General features: G+C 40.4%; 3 protein-coding genes across 7 annotated transcripts in view; 1 reads left to right on the forward strand and 2 right to left on the reverse strand.

Moving 5' to 3' along the window:
• lats1 (large tumor suppressor kinase 1) overlaps window positions 1–22,145 on the reverse strand; it is a 777,671-nt gene that overhangs the window by 91,482 nt on the left and 664,044 nt on the right. The gene's annotated exons all lie outside the window — the stretch shown is intronic.
• On the forward strand, window positions 25–15,127 carry kcnk2b (potassium channel, subfamily K, member 2b). 2 transcript variants are annotated; one of them, NM_001037398.3, is given in 7 exon segments: window positions 25–173; window positions 2,413–2,723; window positions 5,451–5,568; window positions 7,694–7,854; window positions 12,261–12,483; window positions 12,559–12,698; window positions 14,135–14,659. In NM_001037398.3, coding segments are annotated over 6 exon segments (1,155 nt in total). In that variant the 5' UTR covers window positions 25–173; window positions 2,413–2,534; the 3' UTR covers window positions 14,459–14,659.
• On the reverse strand, window positions 12,140–22,003 carry LOC147838999 (uncharacterized). Of its 4 annotated transcripts, none has more exons than XR_015518089.1 (3): window positions 17,637–22,003; window positions 16,182–17,085; window positions 12,140–13,898 (listed from the first exon to the last, which is right to left on the reverse strand). XR_015518089.1 is itself a non-coding variant. In XM_087298021.1 (3 exons), exon 3 carries the CDS (start codon window positions 16,829–16,831, stop codon window positions 16,280–16,282), a length of 552 nt encoding a protein of 183 aa, XP_087154147.1. In that variant the 5' UTR covers window positions 16,832–17,085; window positions 17,637–19,900; window positions 20,106–22,003; the 3' UTR covers window positions 14,137–16,279. The 4 variants fall into 4 exon arrangements, 3 of the variants coding, with proteins under 3 accessions (XP_087154147.1, XP_087154145.1, XP_087154146.1); XM_087298021.1 differs by lacking the exon at window positions 12,140–13,898 and having other exon boundaries at window positions 14,137–17,085; window positions 17,637–19,900; window positions 20,106–22,003; XM_087298019.1 differs by lacking the exon at window positions 12,140–13,898 and having other exon boundaries at window positions 14,137–17,085.

The raw sequence follows: 22,145 nt of genomic DNA on the forward strand, positions 1-22,145 counted from the left end.
AGATGTTGGCCCGGTTGCCATGGCAACTCTACTTCGCTGCTACCAGTGCTTATGCTTAGCATGTTAAATCTTGTCAAGAAAAGGCACGAATTTCAGCAGTTGGAGCGATTGTGAACAGACCAGAGACGTTTTAATTACACTGAGAACTTCAGGGAACTGATGCATCTCCAGTCGTAAGTTAATTAACGAGATTTATTCATGCTATTTATTAATTGTGTTGTGTTTTATTAACGTCGAAACGTCCCTAAACACACTCCACACAGTCATGTAATTATATGTACTTAATTATGCATGGGCTATTGATGTGCGCATGCCCAATATATGCTGGATCTCTTCTAGACTTGATCAGCCCTGGTTATATCTGGGACCATTTAGATTAGGCTATGACGATGGGAGTGTGTAATTTATCGATTAATGGTGATGTATTATTAAGAAAATAATCAAAAAGTTGATTTATTGATCTGCTACGCCATGTGCTGGGAGAGGTTAAAGAGTCAAGAGCGTTGTCTATGATAGCCAGGTTATTAAAACCTGCAACCTTTGGCTCCATCACAGATCACGAACCCCTCTTGCGTCATTGCGGTCTGTGATTCAGAGGAGGTTCCTCCGTTTGCAATCGTTCAGTAGGCTGGACATCTCCGAGAGGTGCTGCCAGGTATTAAACGGAATACAATAGATAAAACACAGCCCTGTCACGAAACGGAAGAGATGGAGTTGCAGAAATGGAACCGAACTGCTTTGTGCACACGGTGACGCGCGCGTCGATGAGCACAGGACAAGAAGTAAGTTACATAAACACAGCACACAACCGGCTTTACACACATCAAATGCGTTTTCTTATGTCTCTCTCTGTGTGTGTGAGATGTCAGATGTGTATTGTGTTTGAATGGTAAGGTAAATTAAAATTAAAATATCCGCGTAAAACGGTGGTACATGTCTCTGGATGAAATCCCCAGAGCTGTGCATGATGTGGGGGGGAGAAACCCCACGGGGCAGCCGTCTGAAATGATCATCAATTATCAATGTGTTGCGCATCACGAGGAGATGCTGATGCTTCACATCTTATCTGCTGGTATACTGTTAATTACCTGCAGCAGTAGTGTGGATGTGTGGATCTCTGATCGGATGCTTTGAGCTTGTGATGCTGCGATGTTCTAGGGTGGGGGTCTGGGGGATTTCTCTGTTTTGTATTGTGCAACAGCATTGGCAATATAGTGAACACAGATTATTATTTGTTTTTGTTATATGTGCAGCATAGTTCATTTAAAAACTTTGGTAAACACTTTAGGTTACATTTTAAAGTATTAACAAGCTATTAAATAATGCTACTTGCTTAATAATTAGCTGTTTATTAATGAGTTTTAGGATTAGAGATGCAGAATAAGATCATACTTTATAATCACTACTACAGAACAGTTATTATCTTAGTAATAAGCCAGTAGTTAATTGTGACCTAAACTGAAATGTGAATGATCTCTTACATTATTTTAATAACTGGTCACTGGTTCTTGTGAAGAGGGACAAAACTAGCTGCATTATTGAAAAAAAAAATTATATATATATATATATATATATATATATATATATATATATATATATATATATATATATATATATATATATATATATATATATATATATATATATATTTATTTATTTATATTTATTTGTGTGTCTTATATTTTGCATAATGTGAGTTAAACTTTGGCAGCTACAACCTCTCATCCTTTCTTTTTTGTTTTGATTTTTTTTAATGCTGATGCTATTTTTAGCACTGTCAATTAATAAATTATTTTAGAGCTAATTAAGCATTAACAAATTCTTAACACGCTCTCAATTTATTTATTTTTTTGTTGCTTGTTCAAAATACTTATTTAAAATTTGGGCGGTTTTGCATTGTCGTGTCCACCAGCCCCAGTCTTCACTTATAAACCTGTTATGATCTCCCAAATAGATGCCAGATGTAATTAATTAAAATATTCTAAGAAGGTCTTTAAAAAGTCTTAAGCAGGTGTTGAAATTACCTTTAGGATTCCTGCATTTATTCTGTTATAGCAATAAATACCAGACAATATTGTGTTATAGTCCTTATTCATACGTCCATATTGGCCATCCCTAAGCTGAAACACTATGAACTGTGCTGGGTTCCACACAATCGATTTGTGTTGGGAAAACATGAAGGAATTAACTTCACTTATTATTCATTCATTTATTTTCTTGTCGGCTTAGTCTTTTTATTAATCCGGGGTCGCCACAGTGGAATGAACCGCCAACTTATCCAGCACGTCATCACTAAATGATTGCTGCAGGCTACAGATATGCTTGTGCGTCTAATTTTGTGAGCGAATATAAACATTCATTCAAATATTCACATTCATAACCTGGTCTAACGTCATGCTTTCTGTCTTTTAGTGGCTGCTCCTGACCTCCTTGATCCCAAAACAGCCGTGCACAACTCCAAACCACGTCTTTCATTCTCAGCTCCGCCGGTGCTGCTGAAGCCTCCAGAGGACTGTGAGATTCGAGTGACCGTCATGCGCTGGAAGACCGTGCTCAGTGTCTTCCTGCTGGTGGTGCTTTACCTGATCCTCGGAGCAACTGTGTTTAAGGAGCTGGAGCAGCCTTATGAGACGTTACAGAAGCTGAACATCCTGATGGAAAAACTGGAGTTCCTTGAGCAGCACCCCTGCGTCAACTCATCAGACCTGGAAAACTTAGTCAAGGTGAAACAGCAGACTTGCACACAGACGCAATATTGGACAGGACACATATTGGGTATGGCAAGCTGTTTTGACATTTAGTCAATAATCCATACTAGTATCTATTTTCCTGTTACTAGTGCTTATTCAGTAGATACTAGCGCTTTTAAAAAATATACTAGTGCTTACTCATTAGACACGTTATTTTTATTAGATACTAGTACTCATTCATTAGATACTAGTTCTTATTAAACAGATACTAGTTCTTATTAAACAGATACTAGTTCTTATTAAACAGATACTAGTTCTTATTAAACAGATACTAGTACTTATTAAACAGATACTAGTACTTATTAAACAGATACTAGTTCTTATTAAACAGATACTAGTACTTATTAAATAGATACTAGTACTTATTAAACAGATACTAGTACTTATTAAACAGATACTAGTACTTATTAAACAGATACTAGTACTTATTAAATAGATACTAGTACTTATTAAACAGATACTAGTACTTATTTATTAGATACTAGTACTTATTAAACAGATACTAGTACTTATTAAATAGATACTAGTACTTATTAAACAGATACTAGTACTTATTAAACAGATACTCGTTCTTATTCATTAGATACTAGTACTTATTAAATAGATACTCGTTCTTATTCATTAGATACTAGTACTTATTAAACAGATACTAGTACTTATTAAACAGATACTAGTACTTATTAAACAGATACTAGTACTTATTAAACAGATACTAGTACTTATTAAACAGATACTAGTACTTATTAAACAGATACTAGTACTTATTAAACAGATACTAGTTCTTATTAAACAGATACTAGTACTTATTAAATAGATACTAGTACTTATTAAACAGATACTAGTACTTATTAAACAGATACTAGTACTTATTAAATAGATACTAGTACTTATTAAATAGATACTAGTACTTATTAAACAGATACTAGTACTTATTAAACAGATACTAGTACTTATTAAACAGATACTAGTACTTATTAAACAGATACTAGTACTTATTAAACAGATACTAGTACTTATTAAACAGATACTAGTACTTATTAAACAGATACTAGTACTTATTAAACAGATACTAGTACTTATTAAACAGATACTAGTTCTTATTAAACAGATACTAGTTCTTATTTATTAGATACTAGTACTTATTAAATAGATACTAGTTCTTATTAAACAGATACTAGTTCTTATTAAACAGATACTAGTTCTTATTAAACAGATACTAGTTCTTATTAAAGATAAGATACTACTAATAATAATATAAACAGAAACCCTTTAGTATCTGTTTATATTATTAAACAGATACTAAAGGGAGTCTAAATGTATTCAGGAGCTGAGGAATGATCGGTCAGTGTGGAAAATAATTACAATGACTCTGTTAAAGCTACAGATGTTCTTGTTTCTTTCACTCGTGAATGCTTTAAACAGTAACAGAGCTTGTGCAACGTCCAAATGATAAACCTTCACTGTATAATGGATGAACTGTGCAGTTGAACCGCAAATCATTTATCTGTGATGGCTGTTCTTGTATGTGAGAATGTGTGAGTTTAGAAACATTCTGTGACACTTTCTCAATATTGCTGTATTAGTTTGAGCTCAGCGGTGTAGCATACGAACCTGCTGCCCAGCCATTGACTTGATTTCAGTGTGAGACGACCAGTCACAGATGGGTAGTGCTTGAGAAATCTACTACTTACAGTTGAAACCAGTTTACATGCACTCTAACAAAAGAAACGTAACCATTTTAAAAATGTCTGATGGTAATTCATACTAAACGTTTACTATTTAGGTCTGTTAGGATTACCTAAAGGATTTACATTTGCTAAATGCCAGAATAATGAGAGAGTTTTTATTAATTTCTAGACAGTCAAAAGTTAACACACATTATCTTGGTATGTTTTTATTTTTGCTTTTAAACTGTGTAACTTTGGTCAAGTGTTTTGGGTCTCCTTCCACAAGCTTCTCACAATAGTTTGCAGGAGTTTTGGCTCATTCCTCCTGACAGAATTGCTGTGACTGAGTCAGATTTGTCTTGCTCGCACAAGCTTTTTCAACTCTGCCCACACATTTTCTATAGGATTGAGATCAGGGCTTTGTGATGGCCACTCCAAAACATTCACTCTGTTGTCCATAAAGCACATTTGAGCTCATTTGGCAGTGTGCTTAGGGTCATGGTCTGTTTGGAAGACCCATCTGTGGCCAAGTTGTAATGTCCTGGGTGATGCATTGAGATGTTGCTTCAGTATTTCTCCATAATGTTCTGTCTTCATGATGCCATCTATGCTGTGAAGTGGACCAGTCCCTCCTGCAGCAAAACAGCCCCACAACATGATGCTGCCGCCCCCATACTTCACAGTTGGGATGGTGTTTCTATGCTTGTGCGCTTTCCCCTTTGTCCTCCAAATGTAACGCTGCTCATTATGGCCAAACAGTTCAATCTTAGCTCCATCAGAGCACAGCACATGTCTCCACACATCAGTCTGTTCCCAGTGTCATTCAGCTAACTGTAATCTGGCTTTGTTGTTGATTCTGTCTTGTTGATTTTCCCATGTTGTCACACAGGGAAGCAGTGTGTTTGAGCTTTTCCCTCAATACTATTCTACAGTTGTTCCTCCAATAAACTCAAATGTTGTCAATTAGATATGAATATGATATGAATCATTTTGGTTTACATGTAATTATACAAATGGTTTTCTCTTATTACAGCAGGTGGTGTCAGCATTGCGGGCAGGAGTTAACCCTTCAGGAAACTCGTCCAATCAAAGCAGTTTGTGGGACCTTAGCAACTCCTTCTTCTTCTCTGGAACGGTTATTACAACTATAGGTATTATAGCAAGCCCACTTGCAATCATTGACCGCTCTGAACATACATGTTAAACTCTACTCTAGTAAACCCAACAGTTTCTATATAAACTCTGAGTATTTTGAAGCGAATGTGGTGTAAGTTAACAGTCAAACTGTGTAACGGTCAAACCCATAACATTTATAAAAGTTACCTTTAGGTCAGGAGAGGTAAACGTGTATCACCCACAGAAGGCTTAATGCAGGCTACGCTCACTTCACTTGACATACAGCACTCACCATTATATTCAGAACATTCCTTCCTCCTTGCTGATTCTGTGTCTTCTTCAGGTGCTTTTGCTCACTAGATCTGCTTTTATTCTGTTCTAGACATGTTACTGTGCAGTGTATGATGAAATTGGGTTGAATTTGCTTCATCTGAGACACTTTCCTGCAGCTCAGGTCACTGCTCCTGCGGCAGCCAGCTGGAGTCTTATTGATAGTAGCTTAAAAAAATGGCTCAACTAGAATGTTTGATGCAAGTTAAATAGGGTTTGCCAGATAACTAAAGCTGCTGTGTGTAAGTTGTTGACACTTGTAATCCAAAAAATTCCATAATGTGTTTGTAGAAATTTAAGAAACATGCTTTAGTGAACATACGATGCATCCGGAAAGTATTCACAGTGCTTCACTTTTTCCACATTTGTTTATGTTACAGTTTTATTCCAAAATGGATTAAATTGATTGATTTCCTCAACATTCTACACACAATCAATGTGGATAAAGAGTTGATGCCCCTTTAGCAGCGGTTACAGCCTCAAGTCTCTTTGAATATGATGCCACAAGCTTGGACCACCAGTCTGCTTGCCCATTCCTCTTTGCAGGACCTCTCAAGCTCCATCAGGTTGGATGGGAAGCGACGGCCATTTTCAGATCTCTCTAGAGATGTTCAATAGGATTTAGGTCTGGGCTCTGGGTGGGCCACTCAAAGACATTCACCCAGTTGTTGTTGTGCCGCTCCATTGATATTTTGGCGGTGTGCTTTGGGTCCTGCTGGAAGATAAAGCGTCGCCCCAGTCTGAGGTGGAGAGCACTCTTGTGCAGGTCTTCATTTAGGATGTCTCTGTACATCGCTGCATTCATCTTTCCCTCTATCCTGACTAGACTTCCAGTTCCTGCTGCTGAAACACATCCCCACAGCATGATGCCAACACCACCATGCTTCACTGTAGGGATGCTGTTAGCCTGCTGATGAGCGCTGCCTGCTGTTCTCCACACGTAACGCCTGGCGTTCACTCCAAACAGTTCAGTTTGAGTCTCATCAGAGCAGAGAGTTTAGTTTCTGATGCTCTGAGAGTCCTTCAGATGGTAAACTCCAGGCGGGGAGTGTCTTCCGTCTGCCCGCTCTACCATACAGATGCCTGATTGGTGGATTGCTGCACAGATGGTTGTCCTTCTTTAAGGTTCTCCTCTCTCCACAGAAGAGCGCTGGAGCTCAGACAGAGTGACCATCGGGTTATTGATCACCCAAGGCCCTTCACCCCCGATCACCCAGCTTAGATGGCCGGCCAGCTCTAGGAAGAGTCCTGGTGGGTAAACATCTTCCACTTGCGTATGATGGAGGCCGCTGTGCTCATTGAACTTTCAGAGCAGCAGAAATGTTTCTGTAACCTTCCCCAGCCTTGTGCCTTCAGACAATCCTGTCTCTGAGGTCTACAGACAGTTCCTTTGTCCTCATGCTTGGTTTGTGCTTTGTCATGCACTGTCAACCCTGGGCCCTTATATAGACAGGTGTAGCCTTTTCAGATCATGTCCATCAGCTGAATTGAGCACAGGTGAACTCCAGTGAAGCATTTGCAGAATGACCAGTGGGGACAGAATGAACCTGAGCTCCATGTAGAGCTTCACGCCAAAGCCTGTGAATACATGTGATTTATCAGCAGTTTTATTCTTAATAAATCTGCAAAAATTTCAAAAAGCCCTTGTCATTATGGGGGATAGTGTGTAGAATGTTGAGGAAATAAGTCAGTTTAATCCACTTTAGGAATAAGACTGTAACATAAACAAATGTGGAAAAAGTGAAGCGCTGTGAACACTTTCCCGATTCACTGTAGATGTGTCTAACCTGTTTGGATAAATAGATGTTTTGTTACCTTTATTCCCTCCAGGATTTGGGAATATCTCGCCACACACTGAAGTCGGACGCATCTTCTGTATTATTTATGCTTTGCTGGGAATTCCTCTGTTTGGATTCTTGCTGGCAGGAGTGGGAGACCAGCTCGGAACCATCTTTGGAAAGGCAATTGCCAAAGTGGAGGGTATGATTGATGTGAGTTAAAGCTCTTTTTCATAATTATTAACATTTCTACTACTATTATTAAGGCTATGTTTGAAAGCCTGAATAAAACCTTTACCATTATTATGATTTACAACAGAACTTGCATTTGTTTTATTATTATTCTTTCTAAGTTGACAAATTAAGTATGTCCTCTTATCAATAACCAAAAAAACGTACAGTATAAAAACTATACTGAAAAAACAAGGTTTAAAGTAGAAAAGCTATGTGCTTTGTAACTCAAAACTGAACACTAAAAGACGATGAAAGTGTAAAAGCATATTATATTAAAAGCATATGTCATGCTCTGTTCTGAAGAAATCATAGCTCATTCATTCATTCATTTTCTTGTCGGCTTAGTACCTTTATTAATCCGGGGTCGCCACAGCGGAATGAACCGCCAACTTATCCAGCAAGTTTTTACGCAGCGGATACCCTTCCAGCCGCAACCCATCTCTGGGTAGCATCCACACACACACTCATACACTATGGACAATTTAGCCTACCCAATTCACCTGTACCACATGTCTTTGGACTGTGTGGGAAACCGGAGCACCCGGAGGAGAACATGCAAACTCCACACAGAAATGCCAACTGAGCCGAGGTTTGAGCCAGCGACCTTCTTGCTGTGAGGCGACAGCACTACCTACTGCGCCACTGCCTCGCCGAAATCATAGCTGTCCGTTAAGTATTAATTTAGCATATTTTATGCACAATCTTGCTCTGATAATCAGATAAACGCTTTAGATTCTGCACTGGGCTCATCAGTAAAAGAGTTTCTGTGACAGCTCACACAGGCCAAAAGGCACAGCTCTTTCATGGACTGGGTTTTAAAGAATTAATCAGGTGGTATGGTGGCTCAGTGGTTAGCACTGTCGCCTCACAGCAAGAAGGTGGCAGGTTTGAGTCCTGCTGGGCATGTGGAGTTTGTATGGAGTTTGCATGTTCTCCCCGTGTTGGCGTGGGTTTCCTCTGGGTGCTCCCCACAGTCCAAACACATGCGCTATAGGGGAACTGATCAACTAAATTGGCTGTATTGTATGAGTGTGTGTGAATGAGTGTGTATGGGTGTTTCCCGGTATTGGGTTTCAGCTGGAAGGGCTTTCGCTGTGTTAAACATATGCTGGAATAGTTGAACACATCTGACACCGATATTAATGCGTGGATCAATAAACAAATGTGCTTGGAGAGACGGGTAAACAATATTCATCACCCGGTGAACTCTTTTCTCCAGTTCTTTGGAAGATTCGTAAAGTGCATGAGTGGCTGTATGTCACATCATGTTCTCAGCACTGCAGGCCGCTCCAGTTTTTCATCCGTGCTCTGTCCACTCTTAGCACAGCCCTTCAGAGCGGTCACATCCAGCGCTTCTGTGTTAGCTCAGAAGCAGCACAGGTTCACGGACGCTTGCTGATCAAACATTTCCACTCAACCGATTTCATTAGGTCTGTTCGGGTCACATGTCTCCACCTCTTCAGCCTGAATCTTCTGTTTATTTAAAAAATAAAGACGACATTTTAATTATTCCTTCTAAATTTCCTGTGCTGATGCCATAATGTAATCATTTTTGTTCCCATTAGGACAGTCTAAGTATATCTTTTGAAAAGCTAAATAAGAAAGTCCTGAAGGTCTTCAGGATTACAACGTAATCGATCATTCATTCATTTTCCTTCAGCTGACTCCCTTTGTTCATCAGGGTGGCCACTGCGGAATGAACCGCCAACTTATCCAGCATATGTTTTACACAGCGGATGCCTTTCCAGCTGCAACCCAGTACTGTGAAACACCCATACACTACTGCCAATTTAGTTAATTAATTCCCCTTTAGCGAATGTGTTTGGACTGTGGGGGAAACCGGAGCACCCAGAGCAAACCCACACCAACACCGGGAGAACATGCAAACTCCATACAGAAACGCCAACTGACCCAGCTGGGACTCGAACCAGCAACCTTCTTGCTGTGAGGTGACAGTGCTAACCACTGAGCCATCTTGCCGCCCCTAATTGATAACTATCTCAATGAAGAATTCCTTTGTTAAAACGATAACGTTCAGCAACTGTTCAATATTACTGTGGAATATCTACAGTAAGCCTAACTAATCAGTGCTGCTCATTTGCACAACATCGATCGCTTATTCATCTGCACAAATGGAACAGGGGATGTTTCCTTTAGTTATGCTAAACGTGTATAGCTGCCTGGTGCATCAGTGAGTTATAAAACATCGAATTTCAACTCATGCTGTTGTACTATCTTTGGTCTCGCATCCTGTCTTTATATCGAAGAAACTTAAAACACCTCTTCATCCATCTCACAGTTGAGAGCGAGACAGCATTTGAGGCCGTGGCGGGTTTGCTTTTGTTTGATCTGTTATCACGACAGAAGGGAGAGCTCTGTGTGTCTGTGAAGTTAGGCAGGATCCAGCATCCATTTTCACCTGTCTTGGTTCTTTTGAGCACATCAAACGGGCCATGATGAGTGTTTAGTCTCCTTGTTGCGTTGTTTTGTTTTCTCTCACATTTATATTCTGGTGTTTCACTTTAGGGATGTCGATCAGCATTCATGTTAAGACTGTGAATGGAATAGGGTATATGCCGAGCTAGTGTTCTTCCCATACTGATAAACATCCGGTGATCTGTCATTGTGAACTTTTTTCCATTTTATACGGTTCCTTATACAGCATCGATGTTGTAATGTCATTAAAATACATTCAGTTAAATAGACTTTGGCATTCATTTAGTTGCTCAAGCGTAAAACGAGACAAAAAGCTCGTTTACTTGCACGTGCCCGTCAGAATCGGCAGGCTAGCGCAGAAGTAAAATTAATGCTCATATTATAAAGACATGGCAGGGAAACGTAATGTAATGCAGTGCTTCTTGTACAATCTGAGACCCACTTTATATCGGATATCACTCAGCCAGTGGAGATTGCAGATTTTTAAAGAAAACAGACCTTAAATGCGCTGGTTTTTGCAATGGCAAATAGTTCACCGGAAGCGCTTAACCCAGGTTACTGGCACAATAAAAGTCACATTAGCATGCTTCAGCATATACCCTGTTATCAAGAAGAGTATGTCAATGATATAATCAAAATTCTCAATTATATATGCTGAGGTGCTTGTCGAATTTATTTATTATCAATCTGCAACATTTGTGCAACAAAAACACTAGTGTTAAGACATTTGGCTAGGTAGCCCCTTTTACACAGTGATACGGGTAAATATATGGAAAATTTCCAGAACGACTTTACTGGTGAATTCAAGAAAGCGCTGTTCACACATTACGCAATTTTTCCGTAAAAGACAGTTCACACATCCATTCCAAAATATTGGTAAATTCTGACATTATTAAGCAGAAATGAGCTCTAAACTGCTGCGCTTGTATATTTAAACATTTGACTACATCACAAACTCTGTGGATGATCAGTATTGTGAAGAACTTCGATGAAAATATAGAGGAACACTTTCGCATGTTGAGATGTACATGATATGTGTGTGTGTGCTGGCGCTCACGGGCTGCTTCACGTGCACACGCATCAGAGCTTAAAGGTAAACAGACAGCGGCTTATCATAAGCATCTTATCGTTAATTATTTACACAGTTGGCATTAAGATGAACATATAAACATGATCTGACTAACATCCAGCAGCTAAACGTGCCTGGAAAAATATTCAAAGGCTTTTATTCTCATAAACTATGCAAGTGTGAATGCGTCTGACTGTTCTGATTGGCTAAAGTAGACGTCTCACGTCAGCACGTTCTAGACGTGAACACGCTCTTTCCGGCAATCTTCCTTCTGCGTTCACACAGCGCAGCATTCCGGCAAATTACCGGTAATGTTAAATTAAAATTAATTTTCTGGAAAGGTCTGTATGTGTAAAAGGGGCTACAGAGTCAAGTGCATTAGGGTTAAAGAAAAATTCGCACTCTCAAAAATAGAAAATTCTGCAATTAATTTCTCATCCTCATACGGTTCCAAACCCCTAAATACTTCATATTACGAACAAAATGAAGATGTTTTGAATGCAATCCAAGACCTCTCTTGTCCTCCATAAACAAAAATGGTATATGAGCTTGACTAAGAGCAGAAGTAGATCAAACACTGTTCACTACAATGCTGACTTCTCACTCTTAAATATCATTACAGACTTTTGTAGATGTCTGACAGAAAGAGTCAAAGAGCTTAGCAGTAAGTGAAGCTGGGGATGCTGTTTGTGGAGATGTTTAATGATCCTCTATAAATATTTCGAGATATTGGTGTGTATATCATGAGATAAACTAATTTATTGTTGCAAACCTTTTATTATCTGGCTTTAGAATCAAAGAGTCCAGCCATGCATTGATTTACAATTGATATATCTTTCTAGTCATTATTGTATGTTTGAACACCTCCATCTCTCCTCAGAAGTGGAACGTGAGTCAAACCAAGATCCGGGTGATCTCTACTCTTCTTTTCATTCTGTTTGGCTGTCTGCTCTTCGTCACGCTGCCGGCCGTTATATTCAAGCACATCGAGGGCTGGAGCGCACTGGAGTCCATCTACTTTGTCGTCATTACCTTGACAACCATTGGTTTTGGAGATTTCGTTGCAGGCGAGGCTGAGCGACGCCACCATGAAGAGAGCAGTGGTGAGCATTAAGATGGACACTCATGACTGCATGTGCTTTTCTGTGTAACTTTCATCATCATGTCTTGCTGTTCAGGAGGTTCCCAGCTGGAGTACCTGGACTACTACAAGCCCCTGGTGTGGTTTTGGATCCTGGTTGGTTTAGCCTACTTCGCTGCTGTTCTCAGTATGATTGGAGACTGGTTCCGGGTTATATCCAAGAAAACAAAAGAAGAGGTGTGTTTTCATTCAATTCATCTTCATTTTAGCAATTGTCAAACAGCTATGCAAGGGTTTAAAGCAGAGGTTGCCAACACTGTTCCTGGAGATCTACCGTACTGCAGAGAACACAACTGAACCCACTAATTTGGATCTGAAGGAGCACTTGATAATTACAGACTGTCATGTTGAGCAGGGTTGAAACTCTGCAGAAAGGAAGATCTCCAGGAACTGGGTTTGGCACCTCTGCACATAACTTGAAATAAAAGCTGATTCAGAATGAGGAAGAAAGGGGATTTAAGTGATTTTGAACGTGGCAAGCATCTCTAGGGTTTACAGAGAATGCTCCAACAAAGAGGGAATATCCAGTGAGCGGCAGTTCTGTGGGCGCAAATGCCTTGTTGATGGTCAGAGGAGAATGGCCAGACTGGTTCCAGCTGATAGAAAGGCAACAGTAACTCAAATAAGCACTCGTTACAACCGAGCTCTGCAGAAGAGCATCTCTGAACACACAACACGTCCAACCTTGAGGCGGATGGGCTACAGCAGCAGAAGAGCACACCGGGTGCCGCTCCTGTCAGCTAAGAACAGGAAACTGAGGCTACAATTCACACAGACTCACCAAAACTGGACAATAGGAGATTGGAGAAACGTTGCTGCTCTGATGAGTCTCCATTTCTGCTGACACATTCGGATGCTCGACTCACAATTTGGCCTCAACAACATGAAAGCATGGATCATCCTGTCTTGTATCAGCGGTTCAGGCTGGTGGTGGTGGTGTAATGGTGTGGGGGAGATTTTCTTTGGGTCCATTAGTACCAATTGAGCATCAACGCCACAGCCTACCTGAGTATTGCTGCTGACCATGTCCATCCCTTTATGAGCACAGTGTCTCCATCTTCTGATGGCTACTTCCAGCAGGATGACGCAGCATGTCATAAAGCTCAATCATCTCAGACTGGTGAACGTGACGATGAGTTCACTGTACTCAACTGGCCTCCACAGTCACCAGAGCTCAATCCAATAGAGCAGCTTTGGGATGTGGTGGAATGGGAGATTGGCATCATGGATGTGCAGCCAACAAATCTGCAGCAACTGTGTGATGCTATCATGACAATATGGAGCAAAATCTCTGAGGAATATTTCCAGTAGCTTGTTGAATCTCTGCCAAGGATTAAGGCAGTTCATATAGTCCAACCCAGTACCAGTAAGGTGTACCTAAAAAGGTAGCCAGTGAGCGTATTTACAGTAGTAATATGTTTAAATATTAATGTCAAATGCAGACAAGTAAAAACACTCAAACCAACAGGTGTCAGTACTCCTAGCAACTGTCCAAATTAAACATTTATAACGTTGCTCTGCTCTCTGTTTCATCATTCATCAATGTCTTGCTCTGAATTAATATCCATAGTTACATGTTATGAATTGTTTATGCTTTGATTTGTTTGTCACAGGTAGGAGAGTTTCGTGCTCATGCTGCCGAATGGACGGCTAATGTGTCCGCTGAGTTTAAAGAGACACGTCGTCGACTGAGTGTCGACATTTATGACAAATTCCAGCGCGCAACTTCAGTAAAACGCAAACTGTCCGCGGAAATAAATCTCAGCCCTCCTATCAATCAGCAGATGACCCCAGGGAAGCGTGCACGTTCGGTTAACCTTGGAGACGAGAGAGAGGCATATCCCTACACATTAGCACGAAACGGAAGTCTATTCCTCAACAGCCTCATCCCGGATTACGCTGACCATCGGGATATGACTAGAATACAGACAAAATGAACTGGAACTGACGAAATTCAAAGGACAAGCTGAGAGAGGAAGAAGCATCATGCAGAAGAGAAGACAAAAGCAAGCACGATTTCTATCGAGGAAATAGATGCGCTAACTACACTATTGTGTGGACAAAAAAGCATCGCTCTCTGCTGTCGGCCGTGCAGAAGGAGCAATGCATCTGAATAAATCACTTTTGTTAGCAACACATAACGAACTGTTTGTAGTTTATATAATTATAGTTACGGATTTATATACGATGGATGATTCACGATTTTTAGAAAGCTCCGAAATGCATGAATGTCTTTTCTATGATTCTGCTGCAAGACTATTATAACACAGACAACATTCATGTGACATTTACTGGATGCCAGCAGCATGTGGAAGCCAAACAGCTGCCACCGACATGAATGGGAATGTTAATGGAGGGCTCTTTTGAGGTAGAGCGTCTGCAAGCATGACTTTTGGTTTGCCAGCTTAACTGAGGCACAACCCTGTCCTCTCTGCAGGCATATACTGCAGTGGATTGAGGAAAGTCTTTGACATTAGAAGCTGGACATTTCCTAGTTGAGTTTCTTGTATTGTCCACAGCCATATAAGAGACAATCGACAGGTAAGTGAATGTATATACACTGTCAAAATGATCATCTATCAATGGAGATCAGCACATACTGTATAGAACACCACAGTGTCATTATTTTCAGTAGAGGACATCTTCTCTTTACGGTTTCAACCCCTAAGCTCTTCTTTAAAAGGTTGCACACAGGCTGTGTATGATCATTTCTGACCGAAAACAGTTTATAAAATAACTGGCATAATTCCACGTCAACAAATGCAACACATAAACACTGCAGAGAGAGAGAGAGAGAGAGACTAGTTAGTTTCACTAAGCATGGACTGTCAGCTTTAACGATTCATATCAACCCGGGCTCATTGTGGAAACGTAGCCCCGCAGACGTTTCTGCGGACCGCGATTTACGTCCCGGGAGGTACGTATTCGAGCGTTTTTTTGTTTTCGCGGATCCGTGAGAGGCCGCTGTGCGCGCTTTTTCGCGTCTCGGGTGGGCGCCTCTCGGGAGCGCGCGGCGTTCGCGCCCGCGCCGTTCTCGCACGAAAAGCCGCCGGATCGAAAAAAAAAAAAAAAAAGCAAAAGCCCTCGTCTTCGATTTCGACCGCGTTTTCGGATCCCGCCGCGTTCTCGCCCTTATTTTTCGGAGTCCGTTTTTCGTCTTACCTGATTTCCGGAACCTGCTGTTCCCCGGACTCGATCCCGGTCGTCGTCCACCGCGGCCGGCTCTGGCTCCTCCTCCTCGTCCGGGGCCTCGCTCCGCCAACGCAACGCTGTGAGATAGGCGGACAAACTGATTGAGTCGGGAAAGCCCTCCACTCGGAGGTGAGCCGTCGGCCGGCGAGCGCGAAGAGGAGGGGCGGAGCGGCGCCACACCGCCCCGCGGCGTTCGCTCGAAAAAAACCAAACGCGGCCTTTACGTACCTCCGGCCACGTAAATCGCGGTCTCCAGAAACGTCCGCGGGGCTACGTTTCCAGAATGAGCTTGGGTTGATTCATATTCACTTTGAATGGGTGACATCAAGGATTTCCGAATTAAATCGTGGATCTGTCGCCAGTAATGTTGCTCGCTGCAGAAGTTAGGAATTACTCAACTTTTCAAGCGCCAACAGACGCATCTGCCAATCAGAATGCTATATGCAAATACCCCAGCTCAGACTGTACCTGATTGCGGACTAATTTCATTAGTTCATCCCCAACTTCAGACACGCCCTCTGTCAGCTGTTGACGCTGAAGCCCCGTGTGAATCAGGCATAACATGACTACATGTTGAGCTCCAAGATGTGGCCCAGAGCAAAATTGACCTGGGGTTGCAGCCTCCAACTGTTTTGGATCTGAGGGCTCTGATAGCTCTTGGTCTGGAGGCTCTGAATCAGACAGTTCTGGATCTGGAGCCTCTGACTGCTCTGGAGCTGAAGGCTCCGATGGCTCTGAGTCTGAAGGCACAGACTCTGGAACTGAAGGCTCTGTGTAACTAGAGGATCTGAGTCTAAGGTGCTGGCTTTGGGTCTGGAGGCGATGCCTCTGGATCTGAAGGCTTCATTTGCTTTGCCTTTGGAAGACCTGGGTGTGGAGGTGCAGGTTCTGAGTCTGGAGGCTCTGGTTGAAGAGGTGGCAGCAGCAGCTCTTGCAGTGGCTCTGGTGGCAGCGGTTGTGACACCAAGGGAGGGTGTTCTTTCAATGGTGGAGGCGGCTATGATGCGGGTAGTTGAGGGCAACTTGAGAGCTGGCATGAGGCTGAACTGATGAGTGGCAGGCAGGAGTACAGGTGAAGCCAAAATTAACAATGTGGTGAAGTGAGGATCAAGCTCCATCGCCAACAGGTCTTGCTGTTAGGTCTCGCCAGAAATATATTTAGGGGATTCCTCCCCCACGTTATTAATGGTGAAGCGGAAGAAAAGCGACATCCAATGCTTGTTGGAATGAGCTTCGAGGACCATAAAGGGATAGGGTGGATTTGAGTAGTAAGCATGGAGTCTGGGATATTTGAGTTATGCACAATGCCCAAAAGTTTACAGATGTGATGCTTCTGGGTATTTCATCCTTGGCTATGGCTGAAAATTAAAGGCTGATTTATACTTCTGCGTAAAATGCCGGTGTATGCTACGCCGCTGACGCATAGCCCTTCACCGTGGCCGTCGGCGTCGCTGACGTGCACCTCTCGAAAAATGTAACTACACTTCGCAACAACGCTCTGTGATTTGTCGGCTTGGTAGCGCTGACGAGTCTGGGCGGGACCGAGAGCCGCGCGAATGGCGTGAGCCCAATGTAGCGATTGTTTACAAGTGTGGAGTCCCGTGAAGGAGCTCCGGATGGAAAGTTTTGTTTTGTGTTTACCTCATGGTTAAAGTTGCTGCACGTCCGCCAGTTCCTGCCTCAAAATGAGCGAGTTTGAGCCACTTGTACATCCCGGAAGTGTTCAGGAAAAGCAAAACAGCAGCAAAGAAACTCGACACAGAGACACATTTACACCTCACTGCCCACTAGCGTTTCGGAAGTGTTAATGCAGACCGACAGAGACAGCGCGCAGAAGTATAAATGCACAGCTACGGGTGTTACATGCGCCGTGGGTTACGCCGGTCACTTGACGCAGAAGTATAAACCATACAGGCTTAACACAAGCTAACAAATGAATGAAGAGATCCTGAGGAAGAGCGTGACTCAACTGTTATCATAAATGGTGAAGGGTGCATCTCACTGGGCACGTTTTGCTCATGGCTGAACACCCCAAAGACAGCTGAAACTTCCACTGAGATGCAGGAGACAGGGAAGACCAGGAAAAACAGAGAAAGACATTCCAAGCAGGCCAGAAGGACATTGGTGTTCATGGGAGGATGTCAGGGATGTATCCTTAGATCAGAAATTAAGGAGTTTCCAAATCATATCCTACAGTGGGTCAGTATTGACGTGATCAACCAATGTGTAGCCTGTTATGACCGATAAGTCACATCAAACAGTCCAGTTTATTGTTTGTTTGTTCAAATTGCACATCTAAAAAAAGAACCAAAGAGATCACATGAGAGAGTGGCATGTTGTGATGGAGCAAAACTACACCCCTCCCTTTATAATCTTATTTTTAACTCTAAACAGTGTTTGTTACAGCAGTGAAGCATCAGTTTGGCCTATTTTCAATGTTCTGCATGAAAGCTATTTTTTCTTGTGTGCTTTCTGTCTGCTTGTTAAGTCATCATGGCTATCAGATTCCCAGCAGGCACAGGACGTCGACATGATGTCAGATTGACGTACCCCAACATCGCATGTTTTTTTTAGAATGAAAATCGGGTTGCCGTCAGAACCCAACGTCAAGTCAACAGCAATGTCCAAAATCCAACCTTAAATCAACCAAACATCAACGTCTCATGATGTTACAGCTTGACGTTGTGTGGATGTTCTCACTATGACGCCTGTCAGACGTTGGATTTTGGTTGTTTGGTTGTTGGTTTAAGATTTTAGATTTTGGCCACTTTCCAATACAACCTAAAATCAACCAAATATCAACGTTATTTGGACGTCAAAATAACATTGTCCTCAGACACTGGCTATACATCGAATTTTAGTCACCTGATGTAGCTACTTAAATCTAACCTAATAACAACATCTTATGATGTTGTGTGCCTGCTGGATTCCGTTTCTGGGTCCAAGCCACTATTTGGTTTTAGGAGAACAGAAATGTGTGAGCACTTATGATTTATAAAACATTTAAGCTTTGCTTTTAAAAGTCACTTTGATCTTAATTGAACTCTGAGTTTTCAGCAATGGAAATAGATTAGCATCTCGATTTCTCGTAGTTAGTATACGAACCACAACTCTCCGCTTATATGTGGATAGTGGGATCATGCGCAGTCTCAACATATGCAGATTAGAGCAGCTCAAACCATTGACCTTTCCCAGCGCAGACATTATGAAGGGCCACTTGACGAGAGTAATTGGAGAACATTCTCACTTTTCCCGCATGATGTTGCTCCTTCTGATTCGCAGTTAACTGGAAACAGGTGTCATCGGTGCATGGTTAATTACTGTTTCCCATAGCAACCCTGAAGACCCAGCGGTATATAATCAACTGAAGCTGTTCTGATGTTGTCTGAGGACCTACATCATTGGAAACAGACTAAACATGTGGGGTTTTTTTGTTCTAATACACTGATATTCAATACAAAGCCAATCAAAAGCTTTGGAGTTGTAGGACTTTTTTTTCTTATGCTCTCTAAGATCTTATTTATTTGTTCAAAAATGATGTAAAAAGTCACTATTGTGAAATGTTATTTTAGCTCCTGCATTCATTGCGCATGACGCTTCACAATATAATGGCAGCATGTTTAATCGCTGTGCAAAAATGTTCAGTAAAACTTTGTTTTAAGGTGTTACACCTACAGTTAAAGTCAGAATTATTAACCCCCCCTTTTTTTTATATTTCCCAAATGATGTTTAAAAACCCTATAAAGCTGCATGTATCATATTTGATACACAAGTTTCTAAGACTTATATCACTTCAAACTGATCAATTTTTGGCTTGAAAACCTTTTGTTTATAATTTGATACTTGCATTTTTGCCCTCTTGTGGATTTTCATGACAGTGCAGGCAGTGGAAGGGCCTTTTCTACCTTTAAAAAATAGTTGCATTGAATTATTCGCATGCTTTTTGGCTGGAAACTATTTGCTAAATTTCAAGTTGTTTTAGTAAGAATAAAAATTTTATTGTTACTAATTTCATTAAATAAAAGTTTACTTGACTGAAACAATGCATAATTACTTAATAATTGATTCCTTATGTTACAAATAAATTGTATTAAAAATGCATGTATCAAATTTGATAAACAGGTATAAAAGGTGCTTTATTCTTGAACAATAATGGCACATTTTTGTAATGTAATTTATATCATACACTCAGAAATAAAGGTACAGGAGCTGTCACTGGAGTGGTTCCTTTTCAAAAGGTACACATTTGTACTTGGAGGGTCCATAGTACCTCAAAAGTATATATTAGTACCCACACATTTTAAGAGGAACACTTTTGTACTTTTTAGGTATAATATGGACCCTTCAGGTATTAATATTGACCTTTCAGCTACAAATTTGAAAAGCGATCACCCCAGTGACAGCTTGCATACCTTTATTTCGGTACTACAATGCAAACACACAATATTTGGATGATTTTAATAATCTAATTAGTTATTGAAATGCCATTTTAAAATGGGTATTTTATAATAATTGCACCTTATAAAAGGGCAAGCTGCAATGTGCCTTATGAAACTGATCATTTTCCAACATGGAGAAACCTGACAGAAGATAAAAGCACTGCTCCAGTAATCACTTTAAACTTCATACTAGAAGGCTATAAAGCCTATATAATATTAAGCTGTAGAACGAAACAATACAAAAATAGTTTCACACCAGCAGCCATTAGACATTTAAATAAGGCATAGAGTAAAGCAGAGGTGTTTCAGTGACTTGTATATTTTAGATCATTTTAAACTTTTTTTGGGGGGGGTGGACACTTGAAGTGATTATTTATTTATTCTTTATAAGTGTTTTTATGTTTACGTTTTATGTCTTAATGTTCATTTGTTGTTGTTATTCTGTGAGTTCCTTTGTGTGGCTGTTATAAGATGAGGACTCTTGACTGCAAACCAAATCTTCTTTCGGGTATAAATAAAGTAACCTAACCTATAAAGTATTTAATCTGAAAAAAACTTTAATTTGTTTGTCATAATTGGCAAAATGTTGCACTAAACAACTAAATAATGCATCAAATGTGATACAAAATAAATATAATTTAAAAAAAGGCAAAAAATAAGAATTTTCTATCTATTTTTTTTAAAATATATTTTAGGTCCTACAGGGTTAACAGAGCAAGGACATTTTCACAGTGTGTCTGATAATATTTTTTCTTCTGGAGAAAGTCTGATTTGTTTTATTTCGGCTAGAATAAAAGTAGTTCTTAATTTTTTAAAACCCATTTAAGGGTCAATATTATTAGCCCCTTTAAGCTATATTTGTTTTCAATAGTCTACAGAACAAACCATCATTATACAATAACTTGCCTAATTACCCTAACCTGCCTAATTACCCTAATTACCCTAGTGAAGCCTTTACATGTCACTTTAAGCTGTTTAGAAGTGTCTTGAAGAATATCTAGTCTAATATTATTTACTGTCATCATGACAAAGAGAAAATAAATCAGTGATTAGAGATGAGTTATTAACACTATTATGATTAGAAATGTGTTCAAAAGGGGGGTTAATAGTTCTGACTTCAGCTGTATATAGTAATTGCAATTAATTTTGCAATCCTCATCCTAACCCTAATCATATGGTAAGTACATGTACATGTACAAGTACATGCTATACTGTAACAAGGACAGCTTAAAATAAAGTAGAACTGAATTAATTTTCATCAATTTTGAATACAGTTGTTGCCCAATAACTACATATGATTGGTTTGAAATGGAAATGTTTTACTATGTAATTGAAATGCTGCCTGATTACAGCTCGGTTCATTATGATAATTATTCTGTGACCTCAGACATCCACAATGCTATAGTGAGAAGGAGAGACTGCAGTTGCTATGGAGATCTGAGACACAATATAAGCCACCAGCTCCGCTCTGAGGACTGCCATGTTTGCCAAGCCATGACTGTAAATTTTCTATTTCTTATAGCCACTCGACACTCTTCAGGGAATGAAGACGTACAGACAAGTCAGACATGAGAATGTTAACAGATTAAACGTGTCCTAAGATGAATCAGAGTTCCAGAGGTGTATCCGGCACTGTTGTTTTTCTCACAGCTGAAAGTGTTTACAAATGCATCGCGTCTTCTCTCTTTCTGAAAAGTTTGTGGGTTGTCTTGAAGGCAGAGGTCTTCAGTTGACTGTAAAGGGGTAGCCTGTATTTTGTATCACACAAATACTGTAAGAAAGCAATTGTCTTTTTCAAAGATCTTTAGGCTCTTGGATTATAATAAAGCATTTTTACTGATTGTGAACCAGATTCTGTCCAAATCAGGGTTATTGGAATGTGTGCATGCTGCTACTTCCATGTTGGATGGAATCATGATATTAATCTACATTTTGAGATCTAGCCCCACACACAGACACACATTCGTATATGCTAATTTAATAGTTATATCAG

Source organism: Danio rerio, chromosome 20 (assembly GCF_052040795.2).
Source record: "Danio rerio strain M-AB ecotype USA chromosome 20, GRCz13ab, whole genome shotgun sequence".
Taxonomy (NCBI): Eukaryota; Metazoa; Chordata; class Actinopteri; order Cypriniformes; family Danionidae; genus Danio; species Danio rerio.